This window comes from Numida meleagris, chromosome 1, assembly GCF_002078875.1.
Source record: "Numida meleagris isolate 19003 breed g44 Domestic line chromosome 1, NumMel1.0, whole genome shotgun sequence".
NCBI classification, from domain to species: Eukaryota; Metazoa; Chordata; class Aves; order Galliformes; family Numididae; genus Numida; species Numida meleagris.
In genome coordinates, this window is record NC_034409.1 from 168082763 (window position 1) to 168109686 (window position 26924).

The 26924-nt window shown below is 43.6% G+C and overlaps 1 protein-coding gene and 1 long non-coding RNA gene across 7 annotated transcripts in view; one reads left to right on the top strand and one right to left on the bottom strand.

The window, feature by feature from the left end:
• The window catches only part of DHRS12 (dehydrogenase/reductase 12), a 34325-nt gene extending 33912 nt beyond the window's left edge, over positions 1–413 (bottom strand). For 3 of the 5 annotated variants that reach the window (XR_002432759.1, XM_021376771.1, XM_021376760.1), the window contains exon 1: positions 266–413. Coding sequence is in view for 4 of the 5 variants with exons in the window: in XM_021376771.1 (XP_021232446.1) it covers positions 266–321 (56 nt within the window). In the remaining variant the exon portion in view is untranslated. The remainder of the gene's footprint in view (positions 1–265) is intronic. The other 2 variants (XM_021376787.1, XM_021376780.1) reach the window with 1 other exon arrangement.
• LOC110388019 lies at positions 397–22846 on the top strand. Of its 2 annotated transcripts, none has more exons than XR_002432761.1 (4): positions 397–496; positions 3812–3875; positions 5367–9587; positions 20033–22846. It is a non-coding gene; the product is annotated as an uncharacterized LOC110388019 (long non-coding RNA). The 2 variants fall into 2 exon arrangements; XR_002432762.1 differs by having other exon boundaries at positions 7475–9587.

The following is a 26924-nucleotide window of genomic DNA, read 5'->3' on the forward strand; positions in this document are numbered from 1 at the left end:
GAAGGGGCTCGGGGCTGCTCAGGTGGGCCCTCCCTGTACTGAGGGAGCTCGGGGCAAGGATGGCGGTCAAAAACTGTCTAAGGCGCTGAAATTCGCCCGCTCTGGAGGGCAGGCTTCAATTAAAAGTGAAAAGAAATTCAGAAAGACTTGTAATAGTTAATGCACATCCCCACCCCCCACCGCCCGAGGACTGCCCCCGCCTCGCCGCAGCGCAGCGCCCGTCCCGCGGCACAGCCCGCTCTCGGGAGGCGGCAGCCGCCAGTACCTCGTGTACTCCCGCAGCCCCTTCACGAACCACACCGTGTTGCGGTACCACGACATAGCTCTACCCCCACCACCACGGCGCTGTCCCCGCCTCCGCCTTACGTAAAGGTGCCCGGTCCAGCCCTGCCCACCGTTGGGTGAGGGCCCGGGGCAGCCCCGCCCGGTCCGGCGCCATTACGGCTCGAGCAGAGGAGTGCGAGTCGGGTTGTGCGTGAAGGGGTCCACCTCAGCGGTTTGATGCTTTTTTTTAATTATCCCTTCAAATTTTCTTTCTCAGTCAGAAAACGGAGAAAGGGACCTGCTTCGAGCCGTGACCAAGCCATGGCTGGCAGTAGCACTGCTGGGTGGTGAAAGTGGAAGGGAGGTTTGCTGAGGGATCTGCTCAAGGCGGGTGCAGTGTCAACCTAGCCAGGGCTGGAAATGCCAGGTTTGGGTAATAGCGGACTTGACCTATGTCCTGTGTGCTCATTGCTCTGGAAAAATGTTCAAGGGAATCTCTTGCAGGAATCATAGAATGGCTTGGGCTGGAAGGGACCTCAAAGCCCATCCAGTTCCAGCCTGTGTGCTGCAGGCTGGGTCACCAACCACTCAATCAGCACCAGCTCAGGCTACCCAGGGCCCCATCCAACCTGGCCTTGAACACCTCCAGGAATGGGGCATCCACAACCTCTCTGGGCAGCCTGTGCCAGTGTGTCACTGCCCACCCTCTCAGTGAGAAATTTCCTCCAAAACCTAATCTGGATCTCCCTTCTTTTAGTTTAAAACCGTTCCCCTTATCCTATCACTATGACACTGTAAAAAGTTGATTTCTCTCCTGCTTATAGGCTCACTCTAAGTATTAGAAGGCCACTATCAGGTCTTCCCTTTGCCTTCTCTTTTCCAGGCTGAACAAGCCCAGCTCCCTCAACCTTTCTTCATAGGAGAGGTTCTCCAGCACTCTGGTCATAGTCCTCCTTTGGACCCACTTCAGCAGCTTCACATCTTGCCTGAGCTGGGGGCTTCAGACCTGGGTGTAGTACTCTGGATGGGGCCTCACAAGGGTAGAAGAGAGGGGGACAATTACCTCCCTCTCCCTGCTGGTCATTCCTCTTCTGATGGAACCGAGGACACCATTGGCCTTCCAGGCTGCAGGCACATACTGCTGGCTCATGTTGAGTTTTTCATCAACCAAGACCCCTAAGACCTTCTCAGCAGGGCTACTCTGAAGGAGTTCTTTTCCCACTCTGTATACATATTTGGGATTTCCCTAACCCAACTGCAACACCTTGTGCTTTGCTTTCTTGTACCTCATTAGGCTCACATGGGACCGCTTTTAAGCCTGTCTTGGTCCCTCTGGATGGCACCTCTTCCTTCTGTCATATCAACTGTACCACTCAGCTTGGTGTCATCAGTAAACTTGCTGAGGTGCACTCAATCCCATCATCTATGTCAGTGATAAAGATATCAAAGAGTACCAGTCCCAAGATGGACCCCTGGGGCACACTTCCAGCCTCCATCTGGACATAGAGCTATTGACAACAATTCCTGGCTGCGATCTTCCAAACAATTCTTTATTCACTGAAGTGTCCACCCTTCAAACCCATATCTCTCCAATTTAGAGAACATCATCAACCTTTAGGAACATAAATAACCTTATTGCACCACACCAAATAGTATTTCAGGTGGCAAATAAACCTGTGAAACTCCTTGCTCTTGCTATTGGGGTAACACATACCAGTAAGAAAGGGTATGCAAGTAGGAATTACAGTAGGAAGAGTGGAGTTTAAAATGTGTTTCCAGTTCCTCTGGTATGTGTGTTAAAGCATATTAAGCCCCCGAGAATCATCTGGAGTTGCACATCTGGACAATCTATGCTAGCTGTAAGGAAGTTGTCATTGTAGGCATAATTATGTTTTTAAGCATGTTAAAGGACTAAGCACTTAAAAACATCGGTGTGCAAGTTAGATTAACTCATGCTTTTTATGTAGCTCTCAGGGCTACAGGCATGCAACCTGCTTTGGGAGCCCAATCTGTTTTCAGCAGCTTCAGTTAGCTGTTTTCAACAGCGGAGACAGAATAAATTGAAATATTTTGTCTTTTCTGACCCCATTTGGTAGCCTGATACTTCTTTTTCTAAATCTCTTCACACTGGTGAAGGGCTCGTACTCAAGTCCTCCAGTTTCTCAGCATGTTGTGTGTTAGGCTTTCACACAAAGGTACTTACCACCATGAAGTGAAAACTTTAGAACTCAGCTCTGTGCTTGTAATAGGTATTGTGTGTGAAATAAGATTTTTCAGAGGACAAAAAGAAACATTTCACAGGGATATCTTCTTCCCTACAGAGACCATCCAGATAAATATCATACCTTTGCACCAAATCTGAAAATGCTTATTCTTATTAAAACAGTTGGAAGAATTTATTTTATGTCAGTCAGTTTAAACCAGTTTTGTTCTTGGAAATGGCTAGGATATTTTGACTGAAGTGTTCCTAAACGATTCACCCTGATTCTGATGCTCAAAATGGATACTTCTGACCCAGAAAGGAACAGCTTGACAGTGGTGTAATTGGCAACATTATTTCCTATAATGGAAAGTGAATGCCAGCCTGAGCTACAGATACGCACATAGGTCACTCTGAAAGTAATGCCTCCTATTTATTTCCACGGAAACTACAACAGATACAAAGAGCACAATAACACTGTTTGATAGAGCAAATTCTCAGCTACAAAGCATTATTTTTCAACATAGTCACCACCATTAGCTGTGCATTTTTTCCATTGATGAACAAGAGGCTGCATGCTGTGCTCATAAAAATCTGCACCAGCAGAGGTGACCACTGTTTCACAGCTGTTGTGATTGCATCATTGCTAGGAAAATGTTGCCCAAGCAGTCCATCTTTTATCAGCCTGAACAGAGAAATCCAGAAGGTGCTAAATCTGGGCTATATAGTGGGTGTAGTAGGACAGTCTAACCAAGACTGGCAACATGTGGGCCTTCAGACTGCTATAGTGCCTGGCATTATTGTGTTACAAGAGAAAGATCGTCTTCTTCTCTGGCCTGATTCTGGAAGTTCGAGCCTTCAGCTCAGTCAGCTTTGTGATGTAATGATCAGAGTTGATGGTTCATCTGGGTTCCAGGAAATCCAGTAGGATCACTCCTTTCCTATCCCAAAAGACAGTGTACATTGCTTTACCTGCTGAGGACTGCTTCTCTTTCTTCAATGGGGAATTCAGATGTCACCACTCCATGGGCTGCTGTTTTTACTCTGGCTCACAGTGGTGATATTACATCTTGTCACCATTAATGATGCAATCCAGGAAACTGTCCCCTTCTGTGAGTGCACTAATCGAGGTTGTGCTTTATTCCCTTGTCATTTCTCTTTTTACCCTGCTTATTTATTAAGCACATACAGCTTAACACAAAGCAAAAATGGAAGATGGTTCTGGTATGTTTTGTTTGTTGTTTCAGTCTACATTCTCAAAGATAAGGGGTACATTTGTGCAATCTGCAGACTTCTCTAAAACTAAGTGGAAGACTGTAGATAGACAAGATTGTGCCTTCCTTCCAGGCTAGACCATTTGGACTGTAATCAACAAGACGCTGGGTGATGCAACATGGAGGGACTAACCACAGTGAGTATGCATGGCAGAAGCTGCCCACTAGTCAAACACAAAATATAGTAAAACGGGCAGGCAATGGGAGAGCTTATAGTATTTTAGGGTTTAGGCAGAAATGGGAAATGACAACATATTACTTCTGTTGTTTAACATTAGGGCCTCAGAGAAGATATGTTTGTTAGGAAAGAGTTTGAATGTAGAGTTGGGAAACTTATATCACATTGGTACATACCCATTTTTTTCTAAGGATATCACATAAATACAACAGCACCACTACTGCGATCATAGAATCATAGAATCATAGAGCTATAGAATCATTGAATCATAGAATGGCTTGGATTGGAAGGGACCTCATGGATCATCAAGTTCCAATCCCTCTGCCAGAGGCAAGGCTACCAACTTCTAGACCAAGAACTAGATGAGATTGCCCAGGGCCCCATCCAACCTGGCCTTGAACACCTCCAGGAATGGGTCATCCACAACCTCTCTGGGCAGCCTGTGCCAGCAGCTCACCACCCTCTCAGTAAAAGAATTCCCCCACATCTAATCTAAATCTTCCCTCCTTTAGTTTAAAACCATTCCCCCTTGTCCTATCATTACTTACCTATGTAAAAAGTTGATTTGACTCATGTTTATAAACTCCCTTTAAATATTGGAAGGCCACAATGAGATCTTCCTGCAGCCTTCTCTTTTCCAGGCTGAACAAGCCCAGCTCCCTTTCTTCATAGGAGAGGTTCTCCAGCACTCTGGTCATAGTCCTCCTTTGGACCCACTTCAACAGCTCCACATCTTGCCTGAGCTGGGGGCTCCAGACCTGGGTGTAGTACTCTGGATGGGGCCTCACAAGGGTAGAATAGAGGGGGACAATCACCTCCCTCTCCCTGCTGGTCACTCCTCTTCTGATGGAACCCAGAACACCATTGGCCTTCCAGGCTGCAAGCACACACTACTGGCTCATGTTGAGTTTTTCATCAACCAAGACCCCTAGGGCCTTCTCAGCAGGGCTACTCTCAAGGAGTACTTCACCCATTTTGTATACCTATCTGGGACTACCTCAATCCAAGTGGAAAACTTTGCACTTGGCTTTGTTGAACATCATTAGGTTAGCCATATCCTTCTATCAAACACAATTTTCAGGAGATTCTCTAAGTGTTTCTGTTATTTCATTTTTTCTCTTGTGATGTTTTGCCTTTGTACTGTTCTAGAGACAGGAGAGATGGAATGAGTGATGTCTACTAACCCAGCCATCTCAGTGATGGGGCAATAGAGATTGTGTGCAGGAGAACGATAAGACTGTATTGCCAAGAGCTGGCTGATGCTGCTGAAGTACCTCTCTGGCAGTACTCTCCTAGGCAAAAAATCCTCCTATGTTAAGGGGTTTTTTTTGGCTGTGTGTTCCCTTTTGTACTGAATTCTAGGTTGATGCTCTGTTGGCTGATTTAGAATGCATTCTGATGTTTGGGAAATTTGGGAAGCTACAGCTTTTGGTTTCTTTCTTGCTTCTAGTTTAGCATTAAACCAAAGCAGGAGACTATTCTGAGTGGAGGGGATATTTTGAACAAGGAATTCTTCTGACGGATTGGCAGCAAACATCTCAGGTAGTTATAGCCAGGAGCTGCTCTATTTGGGTCAACTGACATCCACACTGGAAGGGGCAGGATCAAGAGAGGCACAGGTCTGTTGAGCTCCTGACATTCCCCTCGTTTGAGTACTGAACAAGATGACTTCACCCTGCTTACTCCTGATACAGCACGCTCATATTTACTGTTTCACTTGAGGACTGCAACACTTCGGGTATATCTACACTGTCAAATAACTCATAGCTTATTCCCAGGGCCAGATCCTCTTATTGCCCATACTACACAGATATTGGAGGATGCACAGGCTTTCTTTAGATATTAAACAGCTATATCTGTCCAAAACAAGCTCAAGTATGGTCTGGGGGATACTTTCCTTGAAGAATAATTCATTCCCAAGCACTTTGAATGAGACTGTACCTGGGCTGACTGCACAGCATGGCCTGGCACTGGTAACCCTATATTCAGGTGGATGCATCTCACAGCATAGAAGCAGCCTTTGAGTTTGTTATGCAGGCCATCCATGAGTGCAGAACATTTTCAAAGTAAATAAAATATTTTGATTGTTGTGATTATGATCCCCTCAGTGCTAGGATTTCTCATACAGTAATGAATTAGGAACTCATTATTTTCTTAAAACACGAGGGCTGGTGACAGTGCATCTCTGGCCACATAGCTGGACTGACATGAAAAGAGTCCTTAGATTTGATCGATCCTTGTATCTGTGAAAGAGCAGGGAGTTTTAAACAAGGTTTTAATTACCTCACAACGCAAAAGAAAAGTTGAAGGTACTGATTGCTCTGCAGGGCTCTGCATTTCAGCATGTTTCATATTTTCTTCCCAAGGGACAGGTAGAGTACTCAAGAGCTGAAAAGCAATTATGTTATACAAGATGTTTAAGAGCAGTTTCAAGGCCATCTTGCCAGTCTCTTCTATTATCTTTTTTTTTTTTTGAGAGAGAGGCTGAAATCTCCATCTTAAGCACAACTGGCTCCTTTCCTTGCTTCCTATAGAAGATCCAGGAGGCTGTTGTTCATTCTTTCATCACAGTTGCCAAATTTCTAATTAAGTCGTTGTGCCTGCCCCCATTAAGTCAATCAGATCATTGCCACTAATTGCAATAGGAACAGGAGCAGGCTTTAAGGGCCAAGTCTTGCAGAAAAGCTCAGCATCTGTAATTGGAGACAGGTTTTCAAAGGAAGTGGCAACCACATGCAAGTCACCATCCCTGCAGGAACCACACGTTTGCCACGAGCATTTGCCACGATGGCCTCAGCTCTGGGAGCAGAGCGCTTGAGCGCCCTCTAAGTGTAACAGCAATTAAGAACTGTCAGCAGCTCTCGGGGAGAGGCAGTCGGCACACATCTTTCTGCCTGGCTGGAGCAGATGGCCTGTGAGTGGTAGAAGAGGAGTATCCGGGCCTGGAGATCCCAGTGACATACCTGACATATTGGTGCTATTAGCAGAGTGGGAGAAGAAAAGCTACTCATCCCAAGTGCAGCAAGGAGTCAAAGTTCTGGTTGTTTTGGGGAGCAGCAGGGTATTCTCTTTTTTGCATGCTTTTATACCCAAGTCATTGATAAGTTTGCCAGCTGCTGGCGTCAGCAGGGTTGTTTCCAATGAAATCATGCTTTCTCTAGACCAGGTAGCCTGTTGTTCTCAAGGAGCAACTGTGCCAGTATATCATCAGCTTGGCTCAGTCTTTCCTCTCTACTCAGTGACCAGTAAAAGGAATCCCTTACTCAACCAAATCACAAGACAGATTTTGCCATTTGTACTGGGCACATCCTCACAAAGGAGGGAAACTGCTGAACGGCCTCCCAAAGTGAACAGAACTGATGGGAAGCAGCAGATTTAGCTAATTCATGTTTATGCACGTAACTATTAAAAATAACAGGAACTTTATAGTTGATTTTCACTTCAGGAAATCAACTTTTTAGTCAATAAAACATCAATGTTATGATTCTTCTGACTGAGAAACAATCTTGGTGTCCTTACGGTATACAATATACTTAAATGCATGCATACCTGTTGCAGTGCTGGGGCAGTAACGCAGTTATCTGCACTAATATTCAGCCACCTGTTTTTGTTCTTGCTGCTCTTCTCCTTGGTCTTACTGTTCTCACCGCTGGCTCTTGGACAGGAATACTTATGGGCTTATTGTCTCAGGTGAGTTAGAATCATAGAATAACGTGAACTAGAAGGGACTCACAAGGATCAAGTCTAATACTGCATTCTTTTATTCTTCTTCTGCAAATCTCACAGCTTATTAGGGTTTTGCACACATTGGCCTGCAGGCCCATAATTTGCGTCTCAGGGCACCTCTCACATTTGAGCTTGTAGATTGTAGCATGGGGAGAGGTATCACAGATTTCGTCTTTGCTTTAGCATTTATGGTCATACAGAAGAGTCAGTATGGCTTAGATTCAGATCTGTGGGTGAAATCAGCCTCTGATACAACAATTCATCTCAGTGAAATTGCAGTGGGGTTGATTATAATTAACACGTCTAGTAAAGTACTTCAGTTTTTAGTCTCAAATCATGTATGCTTATGCACTCGTGTTGGTCAATTTCTTCCTCCTTGTATTTTTATTCAAATGAGACATTTGATAGAAATTCAGTGTTGAAAACATTTCTCAGAACTTCATACAGTTTTCTCAAAAATCTGTTCTTGCAATGTATCACTGTTCTTTTCAGCAGTTTTCTTGTACTTTATTTCCATGTACTATGCAATGTAAGATTATACTTGTCAGCCTTTTTTATTTTCCCCCTAACTATGCTTTCTAAAAATGTTTTGGCTCTCCCCTTATGGCTAACATCTGTGGGACTTTCATGTTACTCCAGTAGTGAACAGGAACCCTAAGAAACCTAAGCCAAGAAGCAACAATTTCAGATGACATTCTTGATGTAACAATCCTGTCTGTACTATCTGCAGAACATAGAAGAGTCTTCACTGTGTCTCTGTCAACTAGAATTTAGGGAAGATGAATAACTAGAATCAGTTATAAAATTCAAGATAGCTTACAGATAATAATCTGTTAAAATGTTGTACAGTGTATAGAAATTGTCACTGTTTTAAGATTCATAGCCCTTTGTCTGTAAAGTCAAAGCATTTAGATTCATTTACACTCAGCATTCACCTTTCAGATCCAAAACATTTTAAACAGCTCTTGAACTAACCAAGAATAGCTTCTTCTCTTTTTTTTTCTTTTCTGCACAGTCACCTTGTAGTTTTAAAGACTGGTGTCTTGGGACCTCATAAAGCCCAGACCAATTGCCTCATCAGAGCGATCTCCTATTTTTCTTCCCCAAGAGTACAGAGTTCCTGTTTCTACTCCAGAGGAGATGAGATCTGTGACAGGTCTGCTGTCCTTCTGCCCTTCTTGTGTGGGTCAGCAGGTAGCATTCCAGAGATGTCTGTGTTCAAGTTTGAAATGAAGGAATGAAACATTTACTAATCTGTCTGCAGCTTTTAAAATAGCTCTGGGAAGCTGTTCCTCAGAGCTTTGGAGTATGGTGTCTGTTGCCAAAGTAGGTGGAGTGGAAGGAGGAGAAATACACTGTGGGCAATAAAATGTAATAAATGTAATGTATTGCATGTCTGCTACCATTGCATTTATGGTAGGTATATGTCTGTAGTCTCTGCAAGCAGAAACGTCTTTGTGTCTTCGTATTGTTGGATTTCCATAGTACCCACAACTAGCAGAGCACAGGCTATCTAATCCGTTGCAACTGTGGCTATTTCTTCCTCTAAAAGCTGGAAAGATGGCTTTGTTTCTCAAGAAGGGGAGATGATTTAACTAGAATGGTTACAGGCGATTTCCTCCATTGTAGTCATTACATTTCTGAGTTCATAATAATTGGCTTAAGGGTGTAGTTTGTTCAATTTTCCCAAAGCCATTTATTTCACTGTAGGAAAAAAAAAAAAAATATGGTATTTTTCAATTTGTAATTTTAGTCTAGTGGGAAAATGTTAAACATTTTCATACCGAGGTGTAGACTGTATTTTCAGCTTTCAGCTTTTGGGTTGTAATGATTTAGTTCTTTGCAGCAGTCTGCTGAGAGAATGTGTTTATTCCTCCAGGGACAGAGCTTATCCATGCCTGCGACAACCCTCAGTCTGTGAATTTAAGAAGTTACTGTTTACAAGGTAAGGTGCTGAAGACCATGTTCCTAGCCTACCCCGAAGGGAAATAAAATGCTTTCAGTTAAGCTACCTTCATTTGAATTTAAGCTGAGTGCTTTATTTAACATTTGGAGCAACCCAAGGACTTACGCTGCTGATGGTGACAGACCAGGAGAATGGTGGTAACTTAATAAGATACAGTAACACAGTTGTACATATCCTATGCTCCAGATTAGGTGTCCCTGCTCCACATGTGTGATTCCATCCTGCTGAAGGAGGCAGTGGCAGTGTCATAGATTATTCATGTACACGTGTACACATGAATAATCTATGACATTAAGTAAAGGTAAATACTGTCAATTCAGAATTTTCCTCCCTCAATCTTAACAAAGCTTTCTGTTTATTGTATAGATATATAAAGTATTTTACAACTGCCTTAGCTTCCTTAATGCCTCCTCTATTACTTTCAGCTTGAGTCAACCAAGTACTGAACACTGGCATTGTGATTTGTCAGTGGCTTCCCACAGTGTCAGTGAATGTACTGGGTTCTCATACCTAAAGAATTAAGACTCCACAGCTGACTGCAGAGATTCATTCAGTCTCAGTCTCCCTTGAATGAGACGCAGGCTCACTGTTCTATCACTGGTGTGTTTCATAAATTATTGCTCATCTGCTGAGCTGCTGCTCTAACTGCCCTCATACAGGCACACAGAAAACACAAGGGAATGGGACTCAGCTTAAATCTCTTCTTTTGTGGGGTAAACTAAAATCACCTCGTATTTGGTTGGGTAGGAGCACACACCTTGTCATTTGCTGCAAGGTTGCTGGATGTGTAGTGGCACAGTAGTCAGTTCTGACGTGCACAGGAGTAATTTTCTGTGATCAAAAATGTCCCTAGCAGCATTTTACAAGAACAGGGAAGTTTCAGTGGAGCCCAATGGATGAAATGTGTGTAGCTGCTTTAGTGTTAAATTTCCTTTGCATTATCAACTGAGTAGAATCTTTTTTATGCTTTTTGGTAAGGTTCCTGTGTAATGTTAAACAGGTGCTTTGTTACATTCAAGTGCTGGATGGATGTCAAGATGCTGAAATGCAATTTCTTAAAAACTTTGTCATCTTAATGAATGAAAGATGCTCTCCACTGAAGGTAGAATCACGTAGATCAGAACTGAGCACTGAATATCTGCCTGTGCTAAAATCCAGTAGCCCAGATGCTGAGCCATGAGATATTTGGGGTGGGAAGGAGGAATTCTAGCATTCCACCATTGGCAACAGTTATGTTTCAGAAATGTGTAGTACCTTCAGAGAGGCAGTAGAGAGCACAGGGTGAAGCAGCTCAAGGGAAAACACAGCCTGTCATTTCTTCCATGCACTATCTAACACTGCACTATCTATCTAAAGTCCATGGATGAAAGGAAGGGCTGCCATTGCTCATATTTCCCCACACATGGGCATGCATCAAGTGGCAGTGTTAGCAATTTCCATTTGATGAATTTCTGAATGGGGACAGCCTAACTCTGACTCCTTGTGAGGGACTGCTGCAGAGCTGGGGAGTGCTACGCTGATGCTTCCCTCTTCTATCCTTTATCCTACCTTCTTGCTAAGATTAGGTTTCTGGAAATAAATAATTCTTAAAGCTGGGGCCTGAATTGAAATCTATATGGACCAAATGCACCCTTAGTCTATGCAATGGCTCTGAGATAAATGTTCACAGGTGATTGTTCAGCCTCAGACCCCGGACGAATGGTTGAGCAAATCCTGTTCAGCTGTGGCTATTGTTGTTGAGCAGATCTTGCCCTTCCACAGGTGCCTTATAACTCTGTTAGGTTTCTCTAAAACACAGGCTTCTAAAAACACAGGTTTTTAACAGAAAAGGTACCCCAAGCCCGGATCTGCTTCCTATGCCTGGGGCCATCCTCGTGCTTGAGTAGAGGAGAGCCCTTCCACTTTGAATGTATTAACAGATCTGCATAAAAGAAAAAGCAGAAAGAGCACTTTTATACTGCATTCATCAGCACATAAAAAAACAATCTCCCAAGACCAGGTACGGGCTCGTTCCATTACATGTCACAAAACAATTGTCTCTGTGCATGCTGGTGCTTTTAAAGCTGACACTGCTGTTGGCTTAAAAGCTGTATTTGTTACATCTGTCCATTAAGTATAGATTTCCATAAGTACAGCACCACGGTGAACAAATCAATTGTACACTCACACCACAACCAGAGAACTGCTGTAGTAAGCACGTCCACCTGAAATTCTCACATTCCTGCTCATGTCTTATTTCCATATTTAAAACACCAACATAACCTCATCAGTTTTGATGTGAACTCAATCATCATGGTTTGACAAGCATCTTGGTGTGGTACTGACAAATTAGTATTATACAAAAAGTGGAGAAAGGAATCTCTCCAGGCTGGGAACTGCTGAGTCCTGGTTAAAGCACTGATCTGTCGATCAGGAGCTCATCTCCTGGTGGCCTTGGCTCAGTTTGGATGTATTGGATATACATGGATAAATGGAGACTGTTTTAGCACCAAAGATAGGTACAGATGCTTTCTAGTCCAAGTTCAGGAGAGATCTTGGGGCCATATTCAGGCTGCCTTTTTATACATGCTCATACTGCCATCCCAGCTACTTAACTGGCTGGTCTAATAGTGGCCTGGGTAGCTTTCTGATGAGCATTTAAGTCACTGTCAAAGTCCACGTGCCATGCAAAGTGGTCTGAATGCAGCCCTTTATCTTTTGTTGCCTCAGCTCCTGCATCTTTAACGCAGGGACAGTAACATACCTCGGCAAGGCTACAGAGGTGTTCAGATCCCAGTAAGGAGGATAACATGGCTACTTTTACAGGCAAATATGTACTGTGCTGAAATAAGGATCCTCGTTTTAGAGGAGTTTGTCATATGCAAGAGCTTATTAAAGAATTTGACACTCCAAATAGAAAATCCAAGAGTTAAAAAAGGAATATAGAAGTTAGCAAGACTGTACCCTGGCATCTGTAGCAGCAGTTTTACATTGAGTATGCTGTATTCTAGCTTAGCTATTTCCAAATGGCACTGGAATGTGATTTACAATTTCCTCTTGGAGTTGACTGGTAACATACGTATATATATAGTACAACAAAGATATACATAAGGGTGAATTATTGCCTTTTCATTGCACACCCTTTCCTAAACATCTGGAGCTTTATTTATGTGGCATTTAGTCTTCTTCTGAAGAGTATCTTTGCCTGGAAAAATAATATACGCAACAGCTACAAAAGATAAGGAGGAAGAGAACAGTGTGGCTAATAATGAGAACACCGACAGCAAAAATGTATAGGGTTTTGTCACAGTAATCCTGAGGCTGGTGGAAAGGTGGGATGAAATTCGGCAAGTACACTGAAAAAACCCAGTAGTTCCCAAGAATGAACCAGAGGAAGAGGAAGAGGCTGAGGGTTAGATGGATGTAGTACTTGTGAGCGTTCTGCCTCCAGGGATATTCATCGTCATCATCATCATCAATCACAACAGACTTGGAAAGCAGTTGCCTCATCCTGGTTGAGTCATACAGCAGCAGAGTCACCTGGAACCATTGTGGGAGAAAAGGGAATGAGTAAATCAGTTGTGGAAAGTCTGAACATCGCCTGACTGCTGCCAGCCTTTGGACCAAATTAAAATTGAGTGTGGGAAAATGAGGTAAGAGAAATCTGAGGAGCCAAAATTGAGACAGATCCCTGGTGAGATTTTTAGGCCAGACACTGGAAAAATAACTTGCCAGTGGCAGGATAGAAAAGCATGGGAACACATTATGTGGACAAATGGCAGCAGTTCCCACACTGGAGATTTTTAAGACCAAATTAGAGTAACTGCTAAATGAGCTGAGGAGTGTAGTTCTTGCCTAGTAGTGGGTGGATTTCTCTCTCCTCATTGTTTTCCATTGCCATATAGGTGAATCAACTGAGAACAGGATTCTCTTGCTCTTCCTTGTAAAACTGTTCAGTTGTGTATTGACCAAATATTTGCTGGAAAAGCCAGCTGTTTTCCTAGCCCTGATGTTGGCACAGGTTTATGAGAAACAGAGATTAAGGTCCAGCACAAACACAGGCAAAAAAAAAAAAAAAGGTGTTTCCACTGGATATCATGCATCATAGCTAAGAACTTGAAACTGGCTGGTTTGTTCAAACCAGTAGAGCATGTTCTTCTCAGGTGAGAATAATAACTGCTGAATATATGCTTATGGAGCAGAAAGGCATGAATTCAGCAGGGCTCTTCAGACACTGTAAAATGGTTTCATTGCGTTGATGAACATCTACAGGTTATCAAAGCTTTTAAAAGACTGGAGGTGCTAAAGAAACAGAAGAGAAATCTACAGATCCATATAGCCAGAATGACTCGTCATTAAATTACATCCATCACAGGACAGAGTTCTTTCAAGACTTCATCCTATACTCATCTCATACCCATTCTTAGAGGGTCTATGAGTCTCTTAAGTCTCAGATTTCAAGCTAGGTAAGTGTACTGCTCAGGCACAACTCCAATAGTGGTCAGTGCAGTCCCATGAATGTAACAGGGTAGAACTGAGGTGGTGGAATTTAGCCAGAGATCAAGCACTATGAGATGACAAAAGTTAGCCAAATCAATTTTTGACAGATCTATTGCCAGCCTGCAAAAAACACGGTCCTGCATCAGCTGAAACCAAATTCAATCCATTATTTGATGTCAGCAGACATATTAACAGACCCACTTACTCTGGGCAATAAAAAGTGACTTCAAATCAGCAACAGCTAAGAAATAGTCAGTATTTTTGATGATGTGTTGTACTGCGGTTTGGTTACTATTGTGAAGGAGTTCAGGAGATGTAGAGACCTGTAGAGAAATAGTTTCCCTGTTCTTTCAATCCTAGCAAAGGAAAGGACCTGGAAACATTATCAAGGGGCATGTCAGAGTGGGGCCATCCTTTGCCCTGGAGTCATTGCAGAGCTACAGCTTTATAGTGCCCAGGGCGTGACATGGGTACGGGGCGTCTCGACTTGCCAAGCAGCCAGCCTCTGCTGGCTCAGCAAAGGTAAACATCAGCACAGTCCACTAGAAGAGAGGTGGCTGTGGTTAGAAAATGCTGTGTGTAAATTACTAGGCCCTGCTGCAATGCAAGGGTACACTTACTTTGGATTGAAAGCCATGCTGCTTGCTTCTAGCCATGTTGGAGTGTGAGTAAATTGAACCTGTGAAGCACTATGAGCAAACATCTGTGAAAACGAAGGAGAAAGGTCTAGCAGGCTTGGAGGACCCCATTTCCGATAGCCAGCCATGTTGTGTAGTCTTTTCTATCAGTGGGATTGATAGCACATATGCTGTAAGAGAAAGTCATATCACAGTGTGTGGGACAATGCTGAAGGAAACTCATTAGCATCTCACTTGGCTGATGAGTGCCTTAAGTGCTGGAACAAGTGCAGTTCAGTCCAGATAGCTGTCTCCTATACTGCCTGCACATAGCTGTCTAGTGCCATCATTTTGTCTTAACCAGCAAGTCAAAGTCTAGTCACACAAAATATTTTTCACACATAGAATGCACGTTACCTTTAAGCTGCCAATCACGCCACCCACCAGCAGATATAATGGAATTAGTGGCTGAACTGGGCAATCTTCCAAAAACTTCATTCCTGAACAGCAAAAATTAATAATGTTTGTTATCTCAAGTGATCAAACAGTGCAACAAGCTGTACAGTGGAAACTAAAATTCTGCAAGAGAAGTGCAGTTCTTAGATCCAAGATGTGTACCCAGCATCTGTTGAAATGGGGGCTGTTTTAAATGGGGTTTGCATCTCCCACTGCAGTAGTGAGGGCTGTGAGCAAGCAAAGGGCAGGAGGAGAGCAAACGTAACAACACTGGCTTCCAGTTTAACATCTGTTAAATGAACAACTGGCTGAGCTGGTCAGGAAGTTTTCATCAGAAGTAGAAAAATCATTGAAAATTAGTAACATTTGTTTAAAAAAAAAAAGAAGAAGAATTCTGATAACCTTCTCCCAGGCCTCTCCTGCTGATTAGCCCCATGTTTGTAGCATGTTCCTGAGTCAGACGCCTTGAAGCTTGGGCACCAGTGCTTGTGGGAGGTCCTGGAACCATTTTAGTTTCCCAGGCAGCTAATAGGGAACAAGGGATGCTCAAATTTCGGGGCTGTTTGGTTGGTGGAGGCTAAAAAGCACTGGTTGTTATGGAGCCGGGGATCCTGGCAACCCTCAAATCTACTGCTAGAATGAGAAAGCTGAGTAAGTTTTAGGGAAGGGATTGTATGGTGGTACAAGGCTGATGCTGGCATTAGACGCTGAAGATTATGACACAGGTCTGTGGCAGTGAGACTCATGTGTCCAAATTTAGATGCCTGCAATGCAGGCATCTATATCTGAACTAGTTTCCTAGACTCTCTTTATAGTCAATAGGGAGAAATAGCCACTTCTAAAATTCAATTCATCTCATCCTAAGATAGGCATTTAAAATAGGTCAGATGAATTGTGCCCTGAAAGTGCCTCTTTCTCTCTATAACTATACAAGGAATGTAGACAACCAGCTGTAAGTACCTAAAGTTAGCTGAGCTGAATCATTTGCCCAAGTCTCCTACTCACTGGCATCTTTAAAGAATTTTAAATTGTTCATTACCCTATAATTTTATTGTCATTGATCCCATATTTCAAGACTTCTGCTGATCAGTTGCAGAGGCCAGAAACGATTTTCTGTTTTCTTCTTGCTGTAAAACTCATTTTCTAGGATTTTCTTTACTTTTCTCTCAACAATTGGTTGTCATCTAGATGCAGGATACTTAAAGCAATGTGCTGGCCTTAGTGCTAAATATCTCTCAGGTGGAACATCTTGTCTTCATGTTCAGAACTACATCAAAAAGGCAGTTTGGTGTCAGTTTTTTTTTTTTTTTTCCAGTTGGTTGGTTTGGGGTTTTTTGCCTTCTTCTGTAGCTGTGGTCCTCTTCAGCTTGTCAATTTGCCGACCAAATCCACTGCTATTGCTGGTCTAGAACACTGCTGGTGTTCTAAACCTCTCCCGTACTTCTTGCACAGCATAATATAGATATCCTGGATTGTGGTTGCTTTGCTATAGATCTTACATTAGTCATAATATGTAGTGCCCTGCTATGGAGTCCTGTGGATTATTCTAGACTAAACATTTACTACTAAGCCTCTTGTAATTGAAAAGGGCTGGACTTGGATGGACTTGGACTCTCTTCCTTTTTGTCTGCTGTTCCTAAGGCTGCAATTTTTTGTCCATTTTGCCACTAATGCTGAAACCTATTCAGACTCTCAACTTGAAAAGGTGGGCAGCAGGGAAATCACTGAGAATTCTATCATTTTCAGAAAGCAGCTGCCAGTGTTTCCAGAGTCCTTGACTGTATAATAGCTTGCTTCAAAAGCAGCTGGCCAGGGATCTTAGGGAATAGATTTCAGTTTAGGAACCCAGGCAATTGCTGTTTCCAGTGTACTACAGAGATTTTGATTCGAGGGGAAAAAATAGTCAAGAAAACATGCCAGTTTTTTTTTCATGGAGCTAAGATTCTGTTTCCCAGACCAATCTGTTATGGAATCCTTTCATATATGTAACATGACAGCAGTCAGACTTGGGAACAATTTGAATGACAGGCAGCGTTACTCTGTAATTTTGGGGAGAATGTTCTAGGCAGATTTGACAGTGAAAGAGGAGATGAAAAGAATTAGTATGGTTATAACTTCAAAAATACAGTACTGTGGGTGAACAGGAAATATGGACCTACTGTTGGCAGATAAGCACTGACACTTGCTACAGTGAAATTGAGGCATATGCGTAATGCAGTGATCAATTCACACACAGCATGTGTGTGGTTTATTTGGGAACACCAAGACCAGCAGGAGAGCATCAGTGCTTCCTTTCCATGAGCACCAGCTTTCTTCCTCTTCAGCTCTTGGTGATGGGGTAGGTGGACCATGAGAAATCCAAGGTCTGCTGTGTTTCCAGTGCTCCCAGCAACCTGCCCTGGCACAAAGCATTGGCCTTGTTATACCTGCCCTGCTCTTCTCAGGCAGCTGAAAATGGCTGAATTGTACCTTATAACAAAGGAGGGCTGCTTTGTGGCACTAAGGCACATGGTTTAGTGACGGGGCTCAGTAGGTCAGGTTGATGGTTGGACCTGATGATCTTGAAGGTCTTTTCCAACCAGAACAATTCTGTGATTCTGTAGTAAGATGAACCAGATGTCTGCTGCCTGCTCCCCACTCTCCCCCACCAGAAGCAGAGCACACAACATGCCATGCTGTTTTCAGCTGTTCCTAGAGGATGGCTCCAGCCTCCATCACATCATGTAGCCCAGCTTGCTGACAGACTGTGGGCTGAGGGCTTTTCCCTAGGATCTGAGTTTTGCAGTGAATTTATCCCAAAGTAAGTACTTTGTGCATCATTTTGCCAGAAAGCATATTTGCAAATCAGAAGAAAGAGAAATGATGAGTGGCTGAAGGAACAAAATGCGAGGAAGGATTATGTTAACAACAACCATTAAAGAACAAGACCTGCTAAACATAGCACAGAGTATCAGAGCAATCTTCGGATGGCTAATGGGAACACTTGAGAGGCAGGGAATTACTTAATCTGGCGTAGGTATGATCACGAGGAGTAGTATTTTGTTAAATTTGAATAGGGGAAAACTTAGACAATGATGTCATCAGCTTTCAAATGTGATTTAGCTGCCCTTGGGGAGCACTGCATGCAGGGGTAGTCTGAACAGCATACAGCATATCCGGAGCAATCCTTCGCTGTCTGGGAAACTGAAAAAAATCTCCTAAAGGCATCTAAGAGGTCCTTCTGTTATTGTATTTATTTTTTGGAGTATTTAGTGAAAAATATATAATCTCTTCTAGCTGGAGTTAGAAATTTACTAAAAAATCCACTGTTTAAATGATGTCATGAATCCGGAGCTTGTAAAATTTGCGGACTCCTTTTCATCTGTATTGTGATTTACAGTACTACCAAGATTTTAAAATAGATATTGTTAGTGTGTAATTGTTATCAGGGATACCAGCTATTCACCTCTGTGTTTTAACTAATACTGTTATAATTTGCTTGTTAACATCTGAAAATATCTCACAGTTTTCCTCTGCGGAAAGCAAGAGCCAAAATGACTGGAGGCACACCAGCATGACCTCTGAGATCGTGTAAACAGATTGTTATCAAAAAATCAGAGATTTTTGCTTGGATAATAAATATCTGCATTTTCCTTGACATATGATTTTTCTAAAAATACCTTTGCAGATATGTAGCTGCAGAATACCAATATTGTCTGACCATGAGATATTACAGTGACGTTATCTCTTAATTTTGGTGAGCTGTGGAGAAAGAAGGACTCTGTCCCTAGTGGGGGAGATAACCACAGCTCCAGGCTAATATCTTACCATACACTTTCCATTTCTCACTGATCTTAAAGATATTATGAACTATTCCTAAGAAACGATATTTAAAAGCAGTCAGAGTCCAGTGTGGATCCATTTCCAGAAGGCTAGTTGTCAACATGCACACAAGCTGTACCACACTTGAAATTGTACCTTCCCACCCCTATTCCACAGCTCAGGCATGTTCAGCCTGGGGAAAAGCTAAAGCTAAAATCCTCTTATGGGATGAATAGCAATTTTAAGTCATGGATAAGCATAAGAGCCTAAGTGTTGAGATGTAACAGTTGAGGCCATCTCTCAAATTCCTAATTGCTCCTTAATCCCTAATTAGAACTCCCTAATTCCTAATTAGGACTCCCTAATCAGAGTCCTATCACAGTCATCTCTGGTACTTGGAAAACCCCAGATAAAAAAAACAGTGCTGGCCTTTAGCTGAACGCATTTTTTCACATTTCTGACCAAATATAGATGCCTACAGTTGGGCTGGTTGTCCAGAGCCCCTCAAAAGTAATCCCATCCTATTGCAGACATCTAAAGGAGGCCATGGGAATTTCACTGTAAGAAATACCCGTTTCCCTTAATTGACTGCAAGAGCAACACGCAGTACACACGCTTGGCTACAGCCGTGTGCAGTCCAGATCTAGGTGCAATTTATCCTCCCCACAATGCCTGCATATAGAACTCATTTGCACCATCATTCTTTAATTATAAGGCAGAAAGTGAACAGCTTCTCAAGGACACCAGGCTGGAATGATTGTTAGGGCTCTTGAAGACAAGACTTAAAGTTTAGTATCTGGATACTCTGGAAAAAGACATCAAAAATCCAAGAGATGACATCTGATGAAGTTGAGCTCTACGTCTAGGAGAGAAAACTTAAATGTAAATAAAAAACAAGAAATGTCTGATAGGGAGAAGCACTGCCAGAAACCATCTGGTTTTGCAATGCACCATAAACTAAATGAGAGCCAATGAGCTGGTACAGAGAGCATCTTTCATTCTGAGGTGCATTTACAGGAATCCTGCATGTTAAACAGAGGAACTAATTATTCTGTGCTGCTCATTCCTCAGGTCTCCGCTGTCTTGAGTTCTGTCATACTTTTTGAGGGGAAAAAATAAGCTATGCTGGCTGGAGTCCAAAAGAGGGAGGCAAACATGGAAGAAAGCTACAGAAAAAGTGAACTGTGAGGTCAGGTTGGAAGAATTGGAGTTTTGAGATCTCTGGAAAAAAGATGGAGTGGAATTATAATAGGAACCTTCAAATATTTCAGAGCTTCTCTTGGATAGGACAGTCACCAATGTATCTTTGTGTGTAGGACAGGCTGCAATCTATTTCATTTGCCATAGGTAAGATTTAGGTTGGATGTGGGGAAAATTATTTTGTCAGAGAGAGCAATAAAATGCTGAAATAAGCTCCTTGGGAGGCTGTGGAATTTCCTTGAGTCAGGGGAAGCCCCAGATCTGCCAGGGGGTCCTGAGCACATGAGCTGGTCTGAAAAGGGAGGCAGGATGGTACCTCTGCCCATGTGCCTCAAGTCGGGGTTGCAGCCCTTGTGGAGGGTGCGGAGGGCCCAAAGGAAGCAATGAAGTGTTGGAAAATGTGCTAGAAAATGTGCTTAAAAAGAAATCTCTATTAATGATAAGAAAAAACTGATCCTTAGGAAAGAAAAGAGCCTTACACAGTTTGAAAATGTATAAAATTCTGCAGCTCAAAATATTTTCCTTTCCTTTCTTAAATATTTGATCCTTAATGCTACTTGCACAGCCAGCCTTCAGGTGATTATAAAAAGACAGATGAGCCAAAAAACAGGTCGCACTTTCAAAAAGGTGGAGAAATAGCAGACTAGACAATCTTGTCTTTCCTTCCAGCCCTATGCTTCTAGGGTTTTTGCAGTGCAGTTAATACAGAGGAAGGCTGATTAATGAAATCTTGTCATGTGTCGGATGCTGAGCTTCCTCCCACAGACAGAACTGAAACACCCACAGACCTCTGCCAGTTGCTGGTAGCCTAAGCAGCACTTGAGCTGAAGCAAACACGCCAATAAAAAAAAGTGAATTAAAATAGGTCTGAGACACAGAGCATATCAGCAACTTCATGGTGAAAAGAAGTCACAGAGTGCTTTAGGTTGGAAGGGACCTCTGGAGTCATCTGGACCAGCCCAACAATGGAAAGTGTTCAGAAGCCCTCTAAATAAGCAATGCACGGCCAGAAAATTCAGTGTAATGGTTAGACATAGAGAAACCCAGGCCTATTAGATTTTTAAAATGTATCAGTAAGGTCTCCAAATGTCCTGACTCCTGTCCCATGCTAAAGTAACCCAATCTGGAGATGTATTTAAGACAATACCTGAATTCAAGAACTACTTGTTCCCCTCCACAGTGTGGGCTGTGTCTAAAGCTTAATTACCAATGCACAAGTTTAACGGTTGGAAATTTCAAGGTTTCCAGCTCCTTTCTCCCACAAGATGCATTAACCTGCCACACGGTGTCAGGAAATTCAAATTACAAATGTGCTTCAGTAGCCAACTTACCTGTAAAAGTCATGGACAATGGTAAGGCAAGGAAAGCAAGTAGCCCAAATATAAAGCATGCTGTGAATGGGAAAAAATAAAAATAAAAAGAGAAAATAAAGACAGTGTTATTGGAGTTTAGAAGTTCCATCCAGTGCTTTACAGTGTACATGATGCAGAAGGAATATCATGTTTATTGTGCAGCATCTGACATGATGAAACCAGGAAATGGCCTGTTGTTCTTCCAGAGCTCAAGTCTCCATTTTTTAATTAATACATTTTAGTTCTTACATCAGTAATAAAACAATGAGAGACACAAAGTACTTTTGCAGCTACTACTTTTAAATGTCTGATTGCAAAGAATTCCTTAGCCTGCACCAGCTTCAGACACCACCAGGTTACTGTGTGATAACAAGCAGCTTGCATGAGCTAATCCATGGCAACTGATGAGCTGTGTCTGTTTGCGAAGCAAATAGCAGCTGTAATGCCATTACGCTCGGTTTTCCGTGATAGCTAAATAAGCAGTCTTTATTGCACAAGTGAAGAGTTTGGGGCTAGTCTGGCCCCCCGCCCCAGCTCAGCACGTGGACACAAAGACAGGGAGCAGCTTGTCACTGGGAGAGATCAGCTCCAGCTCCATGGAGGGATGCTGTAAGGGTATGCATCAACTCTTCTCTTGGATGAGAGGGTCTGAGGTGCTTAGTTACTCCTCAGAGAGCTACTATTGTTTCTGATCCCAGGAACTTTCTAGCACAGTCCGATGCTGCTGAGGATGAGTGCTTACCTTTGCAGAAAACCAGAAATAATAGCATCAATAACAGCGTGAGCAGCCTGCCTTCTGCAAGGGCTGTCACCTCTGTGCCTCTTCATGGGCACTCTGCAATATTAAAGTGAGATGCTGCTCCAGAAAATGAGGGGGGAGCATAATGAGGAAATTCTGCAGTGAGCATCCCTGCAGAGCACTTCTTGATCTGCAAGCAAGTGCTCAAGGAAGCAAGTGTGTGGTAGGCATAGTCTGTAGAAGTAGGCATAAGTTGCAGAAGGGCTGAGAAAAGAGTAGGGTGCCTCCTTGGAAGCTTATGAAAAAAGTCAGAGCTCATACCCCAGCACTGCAGGCTTTGCCAAATAATTTGCTCCTTTTGTGCCACATAAGATTGGACCCACTGCCTGTGCCATGATGCCATGCAGTGCCACACAGGGTGGCTGTACAGTGCTGCCAAAGCATCACCATCAGGGTGCTTGTAGGAATGGGGAAACAGCACTGCCTCCGTTTTCCAGAAGGAGAAACTGAGTCAGAGCATATAGTGGCATCATCAAAATCCAGATTTTCTGCCTTGCAGTCACTTTTCATGGGAACCCCCCCCCCCCCACCAACACACACACCGCTTAATAGTAAATGCCATTAAAAAAAAAAATGTATGACAAGCAGATCACTGCATCTCCCATTCATTTTTAAGGATTTCTGCTTGGCCCTCCCTCCCACTGGCATAAAATTCTCACAGAAGGAGCAAAACTAGAAAATTAATCTGGTTTCATGGGAACCCCCCCCCCCCCACACACACACACACCGCTTGTGTTTCCTTAGCAGGGAGCTCAGAGCTCATACTTCTGTGCCTGTGAGACGTCTTTCTTTCTCAGAAGCAGAATGTTTATTATCTCTATGAATTGGTGGAGACTGAAGATATTTTGAGCTGAAGAAAGCACTTCTGTTCCTTTGTGCCACCCCTCCTCCTCTCTCTGTCGGTCAGTCTCTCTCACACACATTCCTGCTCTGGCTCTCCCATCTCTCGAATTCTGCACAGACCAGAAACTCCTCCTCTGCCTGAATGGTATCCTACACTTGACTAAGCTCTTTCAAACGCTGACACCCCAGAGCCTCCCTTTTCACCAAGTGTCCCATTTCATGCTAGGGTCTCATGCTGTTATCTGGACTATTATTTTCATAGGCTTTAGCAGCGTTGTTGAGTTGAACTCCAAACATAGTGCTGGTGGCAGCTCTCAGAGTAGGGTCACCAATCTACTGGAGGTATCACCTCCTCCTGTTCCTGCAGGAACAAGTCGGAGGTGGCACCATGTCATTCCTTCACCAGGCAGTGCATGGATCGGTGGGGAGGGATGCTATGATGAGCCCTGAGAGACTCAGCAAGGCCCATGTTTATGTGGGGCTACACATCTGGTACACAGGTGGCTTGTATATGTCTAGCATCAACCCAGAAGCTTGATTTTGGAGGAGAGAAATGGGAGGCAGGGACAACTTGCAGCTCAAGAGAAAAAGATAATGGTTCATTAATTCTCCTCCCACAGCAGTCGCTGGGAATGTATTTACTCATTATCTTCCCATTCAGCCTCAGCCTCTTAGGTCTGGAATTGGAGGGGCAGATGCATCGTCTGGGAAGGCTTCCAGCGCCGTGTTCAACAAAGTGAGACTCTCAACAATTGTCTACACAACTGGCAGAGCTAAAGACCGTTTTCCCCAAAACACAGAGGGGGGGGGTTCAGAGCAATGCTCCTCAGACAGGACACACATGCTCTGCCTGCATTTGCCTGGACTGTGCTGCCCCAGTCTGGTCTGAAGACAAATTGCTCAATAAAGTGCTATTTGCCGCAAGGTAGCAAGGCAATTCTGCAGAGGGAGCTGCTGTCTGTGCAGTTTCACACATGCGGCTGGTGATAGCTTTAGTGGTATCATCACACCAGCCAGTCAGAGGAGCCCCAGGGCCTAGTCCTAGAAAAAGAGGCAAGAAAAGACTGGCAGTCTCTAAAACCACAGCTAAGTGAGGTAAATGAGCCCAGGCATGGCTCAGAGGAACCTCAGAAGAGCACCTGCTCTAAGGAGCTGCTGTCAGGGCATCAGGCAGCAGAGCCACTGCTGGGGCAGCCATTTTGTGTTTGGCATGAGCAAAGCCCTGCTTTGGGAGGCGACAGTGAGCAACCCTAATGTGCAATCGCGGCTGAGAAAGAGGAGAGGGAACAGCTTTCCCATCTTGCACATTCCTTGAAATCTGTGGGCAGGAAAATCAGCAGGGTGATGCAGACTCTGCCTCCTGCCCAGCAGAACATTTCAATGGCATAAACCCACAGTTTAGTGGAGCTTTCAGCCTCCTGCCAGAGGTCCCCATGCTCTTCCACTTCACAGAAGTAAATGAGCTTGAAGTCACCACTGACACCATGGTTGTGTGGCACGGTCTCTCTTCCGACCTGAAGTGAGTTATGAGTATAAATCTTAACCTACCCACTTCTTGAGTGGCATGCTAGTATGGCAGTAGCACAACCTACTCAGGAGACCGTATGACAAGCTCTCTGACAACATATATAATAATAAATGAGCTGTTGGGTACTTTAGCCATTCCAAACACTGTTCTATGGCCTGCCAAGTTTTTTATAAGAAAAGGAGAACATTTTTTCCAAATTTTGCATTCACCCCAGGGTTTATTTTCATGGGCAAGCTGAGGAACAAAGGTCTGCGTGTAAATTCACAGTGCTCCTTTCTGACACCCTTCAGGACTCTGCTTTGAAAGGGACTGACTCGCAACAATGTGGATGTCAGCAAATTTGGGTCACTTGGCCTGAGACCTGAGATGCAGGTGCACATGTCATCCTCTGAGATGACTCCATGCTAGTGCAGCCTCATCTGGAGCACTGTGTGCAGCTTTGGGCACCAGAATGTAAGAAGGATGTAAAGAGTGTCCAAAGAAGGGCTATGAAGATGGTGAAGTGTCTGGAGGGGAAGATGTATGAGGAGCAACTGAGGTCACTTGGTGTTCAACCCAGAGCAGAGGAGCTGAGGGGAGGCCTCATGGCGGCTGCAGCTCCTCACAGGGAGTGGAGGGGCAGCGCTGAGCTCTGCTCTCCGTGACAGCGACAGGGCCCGAGGGAACGGCATGGAGCTGTGTCAGGGGAGGGGCTGGTTGGGGTTAGGGACAGGTTCTGCACCAGAGGGCGGTGAGCATGGAACAGGCTGCCCAGGGCAGTGGGCACGGCCCTGAACTGCCAGAGTTCAAGGAGCATCTGGATAGTGCTCTCAGGGTTTGAATTTTGGGTGGTCCTGTGTGGAGCCAGGAGTTGGATTCAGTGATCTTTGTGGGTCCCTTCCAACTCTGGTTATTCTGTGGTTCTATGATTCTATGACTTGAAATCAGCATCAAAGAGGAGCTGAAATAGGAATGAAGAAGCCAGCATCCATCGTTAACCATCATTAACCCAGACCTCATGTTGAGGGTTCTTCTGAGAGGTGGACTGCTCATTTTGGAAGTGTATTAAGGCAGTTTTGGAGGGTGCTGCAAGACTGCATGTGGAAAGCACTTGCTTAGAAAGCAGTGTCACAGTGTGCTATAGTGCAGTGTGGAAACTAGCAGTGTAACAGAGTGCATACACACAGCAGGTATCTTCATCCACCTTTTACTCCTTTATGGTATTTGCTGGAAACCTCTACAGTACTGAGAGGGGCTTGGAGAAGTCTCCAGTCCCAGTGCAAAGCCACCACTGGTGGCAAAGGGAGTGCAATGAAGTTGAGCTGCAGACCAAATCCAACCTCAGTGTCCAGCTGTTTGCTGCATGCCATCCATCACTGTCTATTTAGAAAAGCTTATTTTACTGTGAAGCAGATAACCAATAGCTGCATACCCAGATAAGCTATGCCAGCATCACACCTAGAATTTAGGTTTCTGGTTGCAGCCCTGACACCAGCAACACTGCTCTCCTCAGCAACAATTTAGAAGGAGGTGCCAGTAACCTGGGAACATTCAACCCAATGGTGAGGATGTATACATAAAGATTATAGGCACTTAGGGGGTTATGCAGTATTACAGAACAGCTTGTCTGAATTTTATGCCACGTCTCTAGCTACTAAATTACAACTATGTCATGACTTCAGTGCTGAATTTAGCCCCTTGTGTTTAATTTCCAGATGCACTTTTTAAATACAGTGTAGGCATTACATAAAGAGCCACTGATTTGCTTTGCAAGAGCCCCAGCGTAGTGAATTAGCCTTTTATTTTGTGGTCAGTTATTTAATACTGCCCTAATGTTCTGAACTTAAATTGCTGCATGAAGAATGAAAATAATGTAAATGATGCTGCATAAGTTGGGTGACTCTTCAGAGTCATTTAAATATCAGGAGACAGTAGGTACAATGTGGGCTGTGCTGAAATGCAATTTGAAAAATATACTCAGGATGACAAGAAAATGTGAAATTAAGCAGCAGTGCACTTCAGCGGAGTTTGCATTTTAACAACCAGAAAATCATTTTGGGATGCACTAGCTGATCCATAGCTGAAGCCAAGTTGATTTGAACTTAAATGTAAAGAGAAACTAAAGGTGATGGGTTTCTCGAGGTGGTATTTCTGAGTTGCTTTACACATGAGTGACTTTGTGAGTATCCAGTCAGGTGCTCCTGAGGTAAGGGAGCAGGCATGAGATCAGAACTAATCCCATTCTTTCAAAAAACATTCAGA